Source organism: Maniola jurtina, chromosome 18, assembly GCF_905333055.1.
Source record: "Maniola jurtina chromosome 18, ilManJurt1.1, whole genome shotgun sequence".
NCBI classification, from domain to species: Eukaryota; Metazoa; Arthropoda; class Insecta; order Lepidoptera; family Nymphalidae; genus Maniola; species Maniola jurtina.
In genome coordinates, this window is record NC_060046.1 from 7674517 (window position 1) to 7691244 (window position 16728).

The following is a 16728-nucleotide window of genomic DNA, read 5'->3' on the forward strand; positions in this document are numbered from 1 at the left end:
TGATTTTATTAATAAAATATGTTTCTCGAGCTTGTTTTGCTACGAACCCCTAAAAGGTCGTTTCATCGAGGAGGACATATTATATTATACCTAAACAGCTCTAAGTAAAACTAAGCTTCACAAGTCACAACACAATGACCACCATTGCTGATGCACGAACGCGGCATCAGGTCCGCCCTTCAGCGGAGGTTTCTTGTAGGGACTTCCAGACACGGTCTTGCGCCACCTGATTCCAGCGCGGCTGCTCCCTGCGACTCGTTTGATGTCGTCTGTCCACCAAGTGGGGGCTCTGCTAATGCTGCGCTTTCTGGGTGAATTCGCTATTCTAGCATCTTGGAAACAACGTACATATCGATTTTTCGAACTATGTGCCCAGCCCATTGCCCCTTCAGCTACCATTAAGCTATGTCGGTTACTCTGGTTATTCTGCGAATCTCCTCATTTCTGATTTGATCACGTCAGCTATCACGATCAGAGTTTCCTCCATCGCCTACTGAGTGACTCTATAGATGAACTAGAGGATACCCGCGGCTACGCCCGTGTGGATTTCGGTTTTTTAAATCCCGTAGGAACTCTTGAATTTTCCGGGATAAAAAGTAGCCTATGTCCTTCTCCGGGATGTATCCCAAATCTGCACCAAATTTCATTAAAATCGGTTCAGTGGTTGGGCCGTGAAAACGTAGCAGACAGACAGACAGACACACTTTCGCATTTATAATATTAATAGTAAGGAAGGATGAGAATAAAACAGATCAAGGGTTGTAACGCTACATATATAAAAAGACTAGTTGATCCGGCCCGGCTTTGCACGGGGAACCTAACTACATATTATTCCATAGACAAAAATATATAGATATACCTAAATAATTAGGGTTCCGTACCTCGAAAGGAAAAACGGGATCCTTATAGGATCACTTTGTTGTGTCTGTCAGTCTATCTGTCTGTCTGTCCGTTTGTCTTTCCGTCTGTCTGTCCGTCTGTCTGTTCGTCTGTCGGTCCGTCTGTCTGCCAGTCTGACTTGTCTGTCAAGAAAACCAATATCATGAAATTTAGCAGGTAGGTAGATCTTATAGCACAAGTAAAAAAAACCAAAAACCGTGAATTTGTGGTGACATCACAAAAAAATAATTAAAATGTGTTTCGATATTCGAAGTAAAATAACTACACCATGTTGTGTATCATATGAAAGGGCTTTAGCCGTACATTCTAAAACAGATTTTTATTTATTTTAATGCATAATAGTTTTTGATTTATCGTGCAAAATGTCGAAAAATTCCCGAGTACGGAACCCTCGGTGCGCGACTCTGACTCGCATTTGGCGGGGTTTTTTAAATACATATCAAAAATTGCGGAACTGGCAGGATTCGAACCTGCGCCTTGTGGCGCCCAACGATTTGACCGCAAGGCCATGGTGCGCTTTGCTGCCAGTGGCGATATTCGAGATATGTATTACTCAGTACTGAAAGGACTGTTAATGTTATGCCTATTAGAATCTACCTACATATAAACATTCCTCGTGAAATGTTCTGAATACAATGAAATGCGTATTGAATTGCACTGAGAAATTTTGGCACGTCCAAATTTTTTTTACCGGAAATCTGTTCGATACTAATAGGGAAGAAATGAAAATGTATTGTATGTTATATCATATATGTTAGATAAATTAAGATTACTATGTTGTTTGCTTGGTTGTTTGATTCAGAGTCTACTTTTTACTAAGCTAAGATGGGTTTTTAACCCCCGACCCAAAAAGAGGGGTGTTATAAGTTTGACGTGTGTATCTGTGTATCTGTGTGTCTGTGTATCTGTGTATCTGTGTATCTGTGTATCTGTGTATCTGTGTATCTGTGTATCTGTCTGTGGCATCGTAGCGCCTAAACGAATGAACCGATTTTAATTTACTTTTTTTTGTTTGAAAGGTGGCTTGATCGAGAGTGTTCTTAGCTATAATCCAAAATAATTGGTTCAGCCGTTTAAAAGTTATCAGCTATTTTCTAGTTTTCTTGTAGAAAAGAAGGTTAGATAACCCTTAGGTTCATAATATTTAAGTGTCAATTGACAAATGTCAAGCTGTCAAGATGGACGTTGCCTAGATATACATAATTATTTATTTGAAAATGATTTGTCGGGGGTGTTGAAAATTTTTAATTTACACTTGTTTCCATACTGTATGAGCATTGTGCTTTGATGGACTTATGGAGTAAAATCGATTAAAAAAATAGATCCCGTATCTCGAAGACTCACTAATTTTATTAACCCCCGACCCAAAAAGAGGGGTGTTATAAGTTTGACGTGTGTATCTGTGTATCTGTGTATCTGTCTGTGGCATCGTAGCGCCTAAACGAATGAACCGATTTTAATTTACTTTTTTTTTGTTTGAAAGGTGGCTTGATCGAGAGTGTTCTTAGCTATAATCCAAAAAAATTGGTTCAGCCGTTTAAAAGTTATCAGCTATTTTCTAGTTTTCTTGTAGAAAAGAAGGTTAGATAACCCTTAGGTTCATAATATTCAAGTGTCAATTGACAAATGTCAAGCTGTCAAGATGGACATTGCCTAGATATACATAATTATTTATTTGAAAATGATTTGTCGGGGGTGTTGAAAATTTTTAATTTACACTTGTTTAAACTTGTAGACCGTGAGATTATATTATACATGTATGCATGTGCATAATGCATATACCATGACATAGCAAGATGTCTCGCTATGTCATGCTTAGATCAGCGCATGTCCGCTGACAATCCAGGCGACGCGACGCAGACGCGATAGGTAGGCTATAGGCATATTTCGCTTCTTTAGCAGCTGCTTTCTTGTATTTTGCTGCATCGATGTGAATAGGCGAAGCTACAATGAGCCAGACTTGAAAACTGCAATAACGCTTTCTTTGTATTGTGCCATTTTAGTTTAGACATGCGGGCTATATTGCTATCCCGATTTCTTTCAGTCAATACGTTTGTAGTACAGTCAGAAAGGGGTTGGTTACCAGGAAAATTTTCCAGGGGTTTTGAAAATTAAATATTAAATTTTTTATAGATATACACGTGTTCTTTTCAATCACTTTGCTATCTCGTACCTATCTATCATTATGTACGAGTATGTCAATAATGCGGCATAGAGCATACGCAATCACAAAGCTGACGAGAAGGGAACTGAGAGGAAATTTAAATTCATTTATTAACCCCCGACCCAAAAAGAGGGGTGTTATATGTTTGACGTGTGTATATGTGTATCTGTCTGTGGCATCGTAGCTCCTAAACGAATGGACCGATTTTAATTTAGTTTTTATGTTTGAAAGGTGGCTTGATTGAGTGTTCTTAGTTATAATCGAAGAAAATCGATTCGGCCGTTTGAAAGTTATCAGCTCTTTACTAGTTTTCTTATAGCGATATTTGTGTCGGGGGTTTTTAAAATTTAAGTTATATCTATAGTTTTATTTCTTAATCGGATAGATAAAATATTTGTAGTTAGGTAACGTCAAACAATTAATCAACAAGTGTAAATTAAAATTTTATAACACCCCCGACAAATGAAGGTTACAGTAACTAGAAAAGAGCTGATAACTTTCAAACGGCTGAACCGATTTTCTTGGATTATAGCTAAGAACACTCTCGATCAAGCCAAGCCACCTTTCAAATAAAAAAAAACTAAATTAAAATCGGTTCATTAGTTTAGGAGCTACGATGCCACAGACAGATATACAGATACACACGTCAAACTTATAACACCCCTCTTTTTGGGTCGGGGGTTAAAAAATATCGAAAGTCAAAAATGTGTCGTCTCCCACGATTAGCAGTAATAATATGTTATTACTTCACAGTTAAATTATTATGTTTCTCGATTTTGAGTCTGAAACAATGTCCGAGGGTGACCTTTGCGAGGACAGGTTTTTAACCGTGAGACTCGCTCAGTGTATAGCACTTACCTTGGCCATGTGTTCTCGCCGAGGACTTTCCCATGTCGGCCGCACCATCGACACACATACACACTTACACTCGCGCGCGACACTTAACACTAAACACTGTGTACTTATACTTATTAGGTCGGTGTAAAACAGGCGTACAAAAGTTACACTTTAAAATAATCTAAGGCCACTTGTGGGTTGAGATCGGTCTCCTATGGTGTTGCAGGCAGTAGGGTGGTATTAAATCGTGCGGAGGGCCGCGCGGTGCGATCGGCATCCTGCGGTCCAACCTTGCACTTCACTTTCCTGTAACAATGAAAACCAATATTAGTTAACAATTACTAAGGTAGGTAACTGAAGTGGCACTGCATCAATTCAAATAATATGCATCTATTTAGCGGTACTTAAAACTTTTTTCATAATTCGGCCCCTTTTGCAAGCCCTTTGCGATAATTTTCTTTGATTTTTTCATTTGTAATAAAGTTGGGCATGTATTTTGTAACGAAAAACTGTTTGAAACAAGTTGGTGGCATTAGTAGTTACTGAAATAAGCAGGTGTGACAGACGGTCGGGCGGACGAGCGGTCTACTGTGGTAGATCCCTTGCCTTGTGATGCAAGGGATAATTTTTACCACTTTGATAATACGGAACCCTACGAAACTATTGCAAATAACAACGAATGACAACGAAACAAGAAAAAAATACCAGTCAAGTGCGAGTCGGACTCGCACACGAAGGATTCCGTACTTACTGTTATCATCCAAGAAATAAAACATTTTAATTTTTTTTTAATTTCATAGCGGCCAGTTTTAAATTTTTATTATTTGTTATTATAGCGGCAATAGAAATACACATTCTGTGCCAATTTCAGCTCTCTACCTATTACGGTTCATGAGATAGAGCCCGCTGACAGACAGACAGACGGACGGATGGTCGGACAGCGGAGGCTTAGTAAATAGAGTCCCGTTGGCACCCCTCGGGTACGGAACCCTAAAAATCATATTATTATACAGCACTCCGCACAATTAAGAATATGACTGTTCAAGTAACAGCTACAACATGTATCGCTTGTGTGTTCGAGCTAAAATAGAAGTGTCCATCTCAAACCATACCTAGCTAAATCCAAGACTTTAACAAAGTCATGGATTACGTAGGTGCCAGTTAGGTATATTATATCCGGTTATGAGGCCCACGCTACAGATCATTACTTTTGCATTATATCTCAATTAAAAGTCTATTCTGATAAGTTCCAAAAATTAGGTTTAAATCATTAAATGTCAAAACTTTGCCTCTTCTAGTTAATGAATCAAAAATGATATATCTACGAGTTTAAAAGCATTAATTGCATGTATTGAAAATTCATATTATAATGTTTACTTTGAACTACAAATAATTGTGACCCGACTGCAATACGTAAGTATAGTACAAGTATTACTTTCGAGTAACAAGTTGCCCATCATATTAATAGCTAATAGTCTTTCAGCATCTTCGATCAACAATGCACAGTCTAATCGTAATTAGTAAACGAATAGGTAACTAATTGTTTATTAAGTGACTTTGATAGCAACAGGCTACAAATTGATCGCATATTCATCATTTTATGATCTTTGTGTAACCATTGTGGTGGGGCATAGCTCTGTATTTTATTTAGGTACCTACTATTCTGTTGTTGGGTACGATTCTTTGACTTCATTATGTTATTTTATACATCTTCAGTTGCCAGATAGAAATTGTTATAACTTATAACTTTTGCAGCTTTGCCTACAGAAGGAAATCCATTCGAGTTCCAATATTCAGAAGTAATTTGAAAAGATTTCAAAAAACCTCGACTGCGGTTTGCAAATGCATCTTTTTCAACCCAAACACATTATTTAAATCACATGATATCCGCCATTTTGATTTTTTTTTATTTTATGTACCGAGTGAGTCGCGCCATTATTGAACACATCTAAGGACATATCATTATCGAAATCGGTTGAGTAGTTACAAGTGGACATAGGAACGGACATACATACATATTACATACATACAGGTCAAACACATAACTTTCCTTTTAGGCTTCCCCGCAGTCGTATGTAATTGAACTAACTATACTAAACTATACTAAATGTATAGAGGAAAACAGAAAGAATCATTTCAAATAAGCTCTCAAAGTAAAGCAAAGGTTGTAGAGCCATCCCACAAAATAGAATAGAGAAATAAAAAATTCATGGCCAATAGAACGGACAACGAGCGAGCCGTAAATTAAAGTAGGCAAGTATTGCCTCCGCCTAGAAACGAGGCAAGCAGTTCCTAATGAGACAATTTAAGTTGATTGGCAGAATTGAGATGCGTTGCTTGATATTGTCGCAGTAGCACGGCCGACAAGTGCTCTTCGGAAAATAACGACGTAATGGCTCGAATGGGCACGTGATGATTGACGGTTTAAACAGATTGAACGCGAAAGAATGACTCCTTAGTGCTGTTCAAATGAACAACTCTTAAACATAATTAATTATTGAGATCACGGAATCTACGTAGCTGTAGACACAATAAGAACATAACATATGTTCTGAAGTTTTTGGTCTTCTTACACTAATTACTAAATATTAGTGTTCCTTATGTACCTAAAGGCACTTAAAGAAGTTGTGAATAATATTATAGTAATTATGACACCTATACGTTGCCAATGTGCGATACGTGCAATTCGTGATAACAACAATTATTATTAATCTAAAATACCTATGCACTTGAATGTAAACATCACGCTGTAGGTGTTTACAATATCAATGATAGACCACTATGCCTGATTGAGTTTTACATTGTAAACTCTACTTACTATCTGTCTAGTGAAAGCTGAGAGTGTGAAATGGCGTCTTTAAAAAACTTCGCCGTGTATCCCTGTATATAACTAGGAATGAATGTATTTGTTTTTTTTTTACGTATGCTGATTGCTTACCATTATTCTATGTTTTGGGCTATGGAGGATTATACATATTATAGCAGAAAACATAAGACTTTACTTTTTGATGCAATGCGATTTCTATTCGCTATATTATTACTATAAAATTGACAGTAGGTTTCTTTTTAGAGTTCCGTACCTCAAAAGGAAAAATTCCCTTACAGGATCACTTTGTTGTCTTTCTGTCTGTCTGTCTGTCTGTCTGTCTGTCTGTCTGTCCGTCCGTCCGTCGTGTCTGTCAAGAAAACCTATAGGGTACTTCCGGTTGACCTAGAATCATGAAATTTGGCGGCTAGGTAGGTATTACAGCACAAGTAAAGGAATTATTCCGAGAACCGTGACTTTGTAGTTACATCATTAAAAAAAAAATTAAAATGTGTTTTAATTTTCAAAGTAAGATAACTATACCAAGTGGGGTATCTCATGAAAGGGCTTTATTTGTACATTTTAAAACAGATTTTTATTTATTTTTAAGCCTAAAGTTTTTGATTTATCGTGCAAAATGTCGGAAAAAATACCCGAGTACGGAGGTGCGCGAGTCTAACTCGAATTTGGCCGATTTTTATGTTATTACTAGACTATGCCCGCGACTTCGTCCGTTCGTTCTCTTTATTAAGAGTCGATAGCGACAAAAATTACGAAATTTTTGATAGATCATACTTGTAGGAAATACTCTTATTAGAGCTGTTTGGCCAGTAGAATGATCTTATCAGCCCACTAAAGTGTGTGAGAGCCCAGCTAAAAAATTTGTTCTTACAATTTAGAAGCTAAATTGTAAAGTCTCACTCGTATTTAAAGTATCTACTTGACCTTGTTAGCATTGAGTCCTTGTTGATTGTGTCCATTGTATGCAATCATTATTATAGAATCTCAGTTGTAAAACACGCAAGCAAACATAATATTTCCATTAAACGTCATAACTAGGCTATAACGTAACATTACGTGGCTAGAAAAATATAAATAAGTATAACTAACAATAAAGTCGGATAAAATGGATTTACGTAGCTCTTAAGCTTAATTACGGCCGTTACCCTGAGTAATAAAACTATGATTTTTATTATAGTATATAAAAAAATGAAAAGAAATGAAGCTATAGAAAAATGACTGAATTTTAGAATCATATTTATTGGATTCAGATACCTAATAATAGAGCAGCTTTAGTGCGGTGAATGGACGGTTTCCATATTTATAAACTCCTTCACATAGACGATGCCCCCATAATTACAAAACTTTCAATTTTATTTGTACACTAGCTGTGCCCGCGACTTCGTTCGCGTGGAATAGTGACTTTTCGCGCTTTATATAGCCACGGACGCTCAGGCGCGAGGCGCCGTGATTCTTTAAATTGACATAACTTTTTTATTTATGAACCGATTGACATGAAATAAACACTAAATCCTAAGTGAAGCTTACTACAATATATTAGTGAAAACCGTATCTAAATCGAATAAGCCGTTTCTGAGATTAGCGTGCACAAACACACAGACAAACAGACAAACAGACAAACAGACAAAAAAAAAATTAATTACAATTTCGGGTTCGGCATCGATATAATAACAACCCCTGCTACTTTTTTTTTATATATTTCCATTGTACAGACACCACTTTTCTACAATTTTATTATATGTATAGATAATTTGCGACGTTCACGTCTTGAAAGCAATTAGATTCTCTTGCTATATATTTGGAGTAACATTACGTCATACGGCAAGGTACGATGTAGTTAAGCCTTGACTAGATCACGTCAGATAATTCCGCAGACCACAGTATTCACGTTGACAAAATATGTGAATAAGCGCAGATCTTGAGCAAATATTATACGGACGACAATCTCTTAACTGCTAGGTTTCCATATTTATTAGTTCTTTTACGTAGTCGGTAAAACTTTCGACTTTATTTGAATTACACTACACACTATTACACTACACGCTAGTTCACTATTTGACGAGTTGACGTCTTGAAAGCAATCAGATTCTCTTGCTATAATATTTGGAGTAACATTACGTCATATAGCAAGGTCCGACGCAATTAGGCCTTGACTGGATCACGTCAGAAAATTATACAGATGGAAAATGTGCGAATTAGTGCAGGCACAAGTCTTTAGCAAACATGAATTTTAAGGGCCACATTCTGTCAATTGCTGTCAGAGGAGTTCAAGGATATTTGCGATATTACCGGTCAACAATTACGGACTCAACTTATCGACTTTGGATAAAACTTTCACGTAATAATGATTAATGTCTTAAATTAATGAGTTCTTAAAAATATAAAAGAAATTTTATGGTGGGGTACTGCAAAGCACTTCTCATTCCTCTTATTTACTAAAAAAAAAGTAGCTGCTTGAAAGATTCAAGTAATTAGATAAGTACGCGGCCGAAACTTTTTGATTTTAAGTGACTTCCTGGTACGAGGCCGAATCACCAGCATCTTGGAATGGAACATAATATTATTATCATAAAACCGCTGTCGCCTGGCGAATATGTTCACGTGGAATATCTGTTTTTTCTGCAGTAAAAAGTAACTTATGCTTCCATAATGCCAGCGGCTAGCGCTTAGAGGGCTTAGTTTAATCTTTTACACTATACTTTTTGCAATACATATAATAATTTTTTGTGAAATGTCTTGAATAATAGATAATAAAAGCCTTATTGAATTGCACTGAGCCAAGGTGTTACTAATAGGGAAGAAATGAAATGTATGAATTAATTAGGTGTATGTTATTATCCACTATTACTAAACTATAACACTGATCACGATTGATTTGCAGTTGCCCATCGAGGAGTTCTATCATCCGAAACTATATCTTCACTAAAATATGGTACCAACCTGGAAATACAGTCTTTGTGAAGAAAAACCGGCCAAGTGTGAGTCAGACACGCGCACTGAAGGTTCCGTACTCGGGTATTTTTTTCGACATTATGCACTATAAATCAAAAACTATCATGCATAAAAAGAAATGAAAATCTGTTTTAGAATGTACAGGAAAAGCCCTTTCACATGATACCTCACTTGCTATAGTTGTGTTACTTTGAAAATACTAATATTTTTTTTAATTATACTTATATAAATTATTCATGAACGCATTTCATACCCACGCGGACGAAGTCGCGGGCATTAGCTAGATAAATATAAGTAAAAGTTGCATTCAAATCTGGTCAGTACTTTACTACGATATTTTTAAAAAACATATATTCCAGTTATGTGCAGAAATCATCCAATAACATTTCATTATAAGTATAGACATCATAATAGTATTAAACAAAGATATAGTACGTAGTTACAAGTTACAACATACATAGCATCTACATCGTGTTTCTAGTTATAGCTGATAAAACATTTAATAAACTTCATTATCTTGTTTTTTATAACATAAGTATCTTTATCTTGTTATAAAAGATTTTACTATTTTTTTTTTGAGTGTGATGAGGTCGCATGGTCATACAAACTGTCACAGATACTCGTAGGTATTAATTATTATCTATTATAGAGTGCGATGTAGATTGTAGAATCTACAATCAATGAAATTACTAGGAATATTAAATGTTTGTGTTGGTACGTCAAATTGTGTGTTTTAAAAATGTTTGAGTAAACAGATAAATACTGACTGACTCATTTCCGAGTGACTGAGTGAAACTTTTTCCGACTTCATTCAACATTGGTCAATCAACAAAGTCTGCTATGGCTGGAGTAATAGACGGTGCTGTTTGTCAGAAATACGCTTAAGGTGAGGACAATGAGAAGAATAAACAAAGTTATTTTTGTTGTATCTTTTTTTCTCATTATACTACACTCTACAGTCTATGTCTCTTTGATCGTTTTCGACGGGGAGAGGCAACGCAAGCACAACAGACACAAGAGAAGAAAGAAAGAAGAAGATTCTGTTCGATATCTTACCGAACGCATTATCTGCATCTCACTCGAGGGCGTTTGCCAATTTTTTTCTCACTTTTCGTGATCATAAAGTGAGGTTCCCTTTTTTTTTTTAATCTAAATATATTATGTATACATGTACCATAGAGGTAAAAAGTGTCTCAAACTGTGCCAAAATCCAACGGCTTTAATAGTAGGTAAATATGAATAATAGGATTTAATAGTTTCTAAATAAAATGATTATGAGGCCTCATTCGCCCCAGCGTTAAAAAAGCGTTGCGTTAAAACCCGGCGTTGCGCTGACAATACAAAGTGCGCGTTAAAAAAGCGTTGACGTGTGAACAGATACTTGGGAACGCATTTGTTCTATTTGAACGCTTTTTAAACGCTGACACAGGGATGGACGGGCAGACAGACAGACGAATGTATTTGTAAAGTTCGGCAAATGTAACATAACTTCGGTATTACCGAATTAGAAATGAATTTCGATCATCTTTATAGATAAATCAAAATTCTATTTTATTCCAAAATCCTCACTTATAAAGATTAAAGATTAGATTATAAAGAGGAAAAGTTTATAGGAAATAATTTTTGTACTTAGGTAACTACTAAACCTATTTTAAAAATTCTTTCACCAGTAGAAAAAGCCTTATATTCCTGAGACGCATAGACTATATTTTATTTTCAAAAAAAGCTAAAGATGCCTACGAAAATTGTAATAAGCTACCCGTGCGAAGCCAGGGCAAGCCGCTAGTATATTATAAAGACTAGACAAGACAGTTATAAGTAGGTATGTATTTTGAACGAATGAATGATTTATTGGTACAATATGTTGAAATTTTGCCTTGACTCAAGACGGGTTAGTGTCTCAAGACTCGTGGGACACTCTAGTGACTAGTCAGTCAACCTGGACTTGGCCTAAGTAGATATATATAATAGGATAAAACTTTTGTTGCCGGTCAAGGCTAACCACTACTCAAACATAGGCGCTTGTAAAGGGTAGCCAGTGGAAATATGTAATATTCTCACTCTATTAATGTGGAATATGTTATATTTGGACATTCTAAACAAAGTCTCACCTACACATTACTTCCAATAAATACATTTTGTAATAAAAACAGAGTTGATTTTTAGAGCGACAGCAGTAAGTTTTTGATCAGACTCACTTCACTCTGGTCGTCTCTGAATTAGGTGTCTGCTGATTTTTTTAAGTTTCATAAATAAAAAATAAAAATGTTATCTTTTCATACCGAATTTTTTTTGGAAATCGGTTCAGAAATCTCGGAAAAATCATCTCGGTGTAGATACATAAAAAACCGATCAAGTGCGAGCCGGACTCGCATGTATACCTACCATCGTACAAGAAATTCTTTTTAATTTTTTTTTTTGATGTTGTAATCACAAATTCACGGTTTTCTGATTTTTCCCTTCACTTGTGCTATACATTTGCTACCTGCCAGATTAGGTCAACGGGAAGTACCCTAAAGCTTTTGATTCCTTCGATGGATCTCGACAGACACGACAGACAACGAAGTGATCTTATAAGGGTTCCTTTTTTCTCTAGAGATACGGAACCCTAAAAACGCGCCGTATTGAGAACATAATTCTTTGGGAAGTCGGTTAAGAGGGCTCTCTCCGTCACTCGTTTCCACTCGTTTCATACAATCGTAGTTCCAATTTCATTTGAATACTAAGCAACCTAAGTCCATGAAATTTTGCAGACATATTCTAGAAACTAATATCTATGTCTGTGGTTTTCCAGATTTCTGTTAAAATATTCGGTTTCAAAGTTACGCGGTCTTAAAATTTTCATACAAATCTTGGAGCCCCTGTAATTTTAAAACTACATATTTTTAGAAAAATCTAAAACACCACAGACACAGATATTAGTTTCTAGAATATGTCTGCAAAATTTCATGGACTTTGGTTGCTTAATATTCAAATGAAATTGGAACTACGATTGTATGAAACGAGTGAAAACGAGTGACGGAGAGAGCCCTGTTAAAAAAAAAGAAGTTATTCGATAACGCTGATATAATTTACATACGCTGTCAAAAACAATTTGGAACACTGTGAGATAAAAAGACAATTCAAATTAGGTAACAGAGTTTAACCGTGTTTGCGTTAATTTTTCTTCAAATAAACAATAATAAGAAAATTGAGGCTAAAGTAAAATACATGATCAACTCACATAATGATAATATCTAGAAATAGCTGAGTATCCAAGAAAGTTGTCACAGTCACGTTAATACTATCGTCGTATACTATGTAGTTTTTTGTAAAGGATTAGAATAGAATCACTTTGGTTTCGAGGCACTTTAGGTGATACGAAAAATCTGTTAATACATTAAATATTCGCGTATTTTATGAATTTGTCGATTGACGGCCAAGCGTGCTGCTCGCGACGGTGTTCTAGACGCACTGTTTTGATAGCGTAGTGTATGTATTTTAGCGTAGCACGTAACAGCAAACCCCAAGGTGAGTGGGTGTTGTATAGCGGCTGGCGCATGTTCCCACTTTGGATGTAAAGCTTTGGTGAACCTCTTCACAATGCTGCATTTTAATTCGCCGATTCAACACTAAACAAGGAGTTTATTGTTATGTATATTTAAATAGTTTCCCATTAGACTAAAATATATATCAATGTTACAGCTAATTTCTACCAGCTGCCTATGAAAATTCTGACATTTTATACCACTTTACATAACAAAGCAATACATAATTAATTTGAATATTCCTATTTATTACCGCATATAAATAGTACCTATATAACTTGTGGTCTGTCTGTCCGTCTGTCATAGACGTTTTATTCAGAAGCTATTGAAGTTGTAAAGCTTGTATATAAAACGTTTCACTGTAAGTAGGACATTAAAATAACATGGTAAATCTCTCTCTATTGTGCGTACAAAGTACAAACTTACATATAATTATATCGACATCGTACGGACCCCTCTACACGACATACAGTTCGACTCGCACTTGTCTGGTTTTCCCCTTTATGGTTAAATAACCAAAAGGAAACATTATGAAATAAATTATGAAACTAAGTAAATACTTAGTTATTTTATTATTTATTTCCTTAGTAATGATAAGGGCCCAAGCCTATGGGTATTGACACAGACATAGCGTACATGTATGACTTACAGCCTATCCAAGCTTACATACAGCATAGCATATGCCTACAAGTTACAACAAAGAACATGATAAAATTAAAATCAATGTGTATACTGTAAATGACAGAACCGACCACGTTCTGTCCTCCATAGTATGATTCAATAGAAACAATGATGATCATTCAATATAACTTTGAATACCAATACTGCCGTAATAAATTATTATTATAAGATAAGAGTTCGGACTTGTTGGTTTTCCCGACAGAGAACGGCACTATACTCACAAAGTCTGTGTTAAACGTGAATCATCTCTAAAACTTCCACAAGAATCTAAAGGTAAGTAAAATCTTGAGCGTTTTCAATGTCGATTCATAGGTGCGAATGAAATGTAGTACTAATGGCAAAAGCAGGCTATTTAAGGAAATCGATTTCCATATCGGTGACGACATCTAACCGTAGTGCGGTCTTCGTACGTGTGCACTCATGGTACCCGCGGCGTGGGTGTGTGGCTCTTGCGCAAGATTGTTATACCAGTCTTAACTCAACTTGAATGTGTTAATGGTGCTTTGATATGTCAGCACTTGTTTATAACAAGTGTAAATTAAAAATTTATAACACCACGATCCAAAGTATTTGAGTTTTCCAAAACATCATTTTCAAATAAATAATTATGTATTTAGACAACGTCCATCTTGACAGCTTGACATTTGTCTATTGACATAATATTATGAACCTAACGGTTATCTAACCTTCTTTTCTACAAGAAAACTAGAAAAGAGCTGATAACTCTTAAACGGCTGAACCAATTTTTTTGGATTATAGCTAAGAACACTCTCGATCAAGCCACCTTTCAAACAAAAAATGCTAAATTAAAATCGGTTCATTCGTTTAGGCGCTACGATGCCACAGACAGATACACAGATACACAGATACACAGATACACACGTCAAACTTATAACACCCCTCTTTTTGGGTCGGGGGTTAATAATGGAAAAAAACTATTCAAACTTTTTACAAGTGCTTAAAAAAGCGAGGCCCACCTAGCACTCGGCCGATTTTATGTTTTGTCATATCTATGCCAAAGTCTCGGTGCAGCCTTCCTATCTACTATGTGATTTATCAAAACCCTGTCCTATGTGATATGATGTTAGCACGTGTACCCCACCTACTTTTCCCTTCTATTGATATGTTATATTATATAGTATATATATCGGTATGCCCTGATGAAGAAAGACAAGCAAGATGTTTACCATTACTTTACTGAAGACTTCACAGTAGACACGCAAAACATTACGTCATTCAGGACGTACCCGTAGACATAGCATGCAACTTATTAATCTCTAATAAGATTTATGTAATGGAAAGGTTGCGTCACTAGCTCATCATTTAATGCTCACTAGGTACATATTTTGATATACTTAATGGCTACTAGCTTTCTGATTATTAAGTTAGCTACTGTATTTAGATTGTCAAAAAGAACATATGAGCCAAAGTCTGCAAAATGTGATTTGCATTTCTAAAACTTATTTCATTAATATTTCAAAGAGTTGGAAAACTTGTTCAAAGTGAAATGAATGAAGATACGTACAAATATAGTCTTTACCAAGTAACTTCTTAAACTTCACACCATTCTTTGGATAACAGTTGATGGAAACCGACGTTTTGGAGCGATCGGAAGACGTGGCAGTACAACGACAGCTTACCCTTAGCTTAAAAAACTCGCTTTCTGGTTTTTTTTAAATTAGGTTAAAAGTATAAAACATATTACTTAAGTTTTACATCTGGGTTTCTTCTATAATAAACGTAGATGGGGATTTTTAGAGATTGCACCCTAGCGAAGCCTGAGCTATAGCGGATTAGCTATAGTTAAGCGTGTAGTTTACCTATAACATTGAAAACAATATCCTTCTCATTTCGAACAAACCGTCCGCGGATTATACGGTTGATAAGCTACTTCACTCGAAAGCGAAACCATAACAATCCTAGAATTTCTAAGAAGAATGCAAAGATCACGCGCCAGTTTGAGCAGAAATAAATATTTTGGTAGTGACTTAATGGGAAACCTTTGAAACGTTAGCAAGTCTTAGACAACAATAATTTATTATACACAGCAGCGTCCCGACCATGACTTCATTCTCTCGGTGTAAACACACTTTGAGATGATTAACACTTTTACGACAGAGCTAAAGACGACCGATATTAATAGTCTATCTTACAAAGTCGGGGGAAATAGAGCATAGGACATTTTAGGTTCTTTCGTAGGTCCTACGAAAATCGGAATCCTATAGCGATGAACTATAACCAACCGATATTTACATCAAATAGTCACTTATTCTGATTTAAGCATGTACCACTAAGTAGATGATGCCAGTTCCAGATGATGCCAACTTCTTCAGTGTGGATTTAGGTCTGGATTTTTATTCTAAGATTTAGGTTTTTGAAAATCCCGTAGGAACTTCAATTTTCCAGGTGAAAAAGTAGCATATGTCTTTCCCCGGGATGCAAGTTCTCTTTGTACTAAATTTTGTCAAAATTTGCTAAACAGATAGACTTTAAAAAATTACAAGCAGAAAGACACACACTTTCGCATATTTATGATAGTTAGTATGGATTACAGTTTACACATTGTCGTTTTGCCAGAAACCCCTTGATTTCTAGATTCTTGGATTCTGACGACTCTATGCAGAAAATATTGGGTACCTATCTCATTGTTATTAATAAACTGTCAATTTTATTTGCTTGGTCTTGACAGCCACGAGTACCATGAGTACCATGAATTGGATGTGTTACTAAATATTAGGAATGTTTATACCTACTCGTCCTCAAACTACTATCCTATTGTTGACCTATAAGGTCAATGTCGTACCCATTTAGAATTCATAAACAAAAAGTGATGCTGTAGC

At 35.9% G+C, this 16728-nt stretch overlaps 1 protein-coding gene across 2 annotated transcripts in view; it reads right to left on the minus strand.

Moving 5' to 3' along the window:
• The window catches only part of LOC123874513 (phospholipid-transporting ATPase ID), a 55897-nt gene that overhangs the window by 32636 nt on the left and 6533 nt on the right, over positions 1-16728 (minus strand). Inside the window, exons 1-2 of one of the 2 annotated variants that reach the window (XM_045919915.1) lie at positions 12904-13144; positions 3923-4207 (exon numbers count right to left, since the gene is read on the minus strand). In XM_045919915.1, the coding sequence (XP_045775871.1) occupies positions 3923-3980 (58 nt within the window). In that variant the 5' untranslated portion in view covers positions 3981-4207; positions 12904-13144. Of the gene's footprint in view, positions 1-3922; positions 4208-12903; positions 13145-16728 lie in introns of those variants that run through there. The other variant, XM_045919914.1, reaches the window with a different exon arrangement.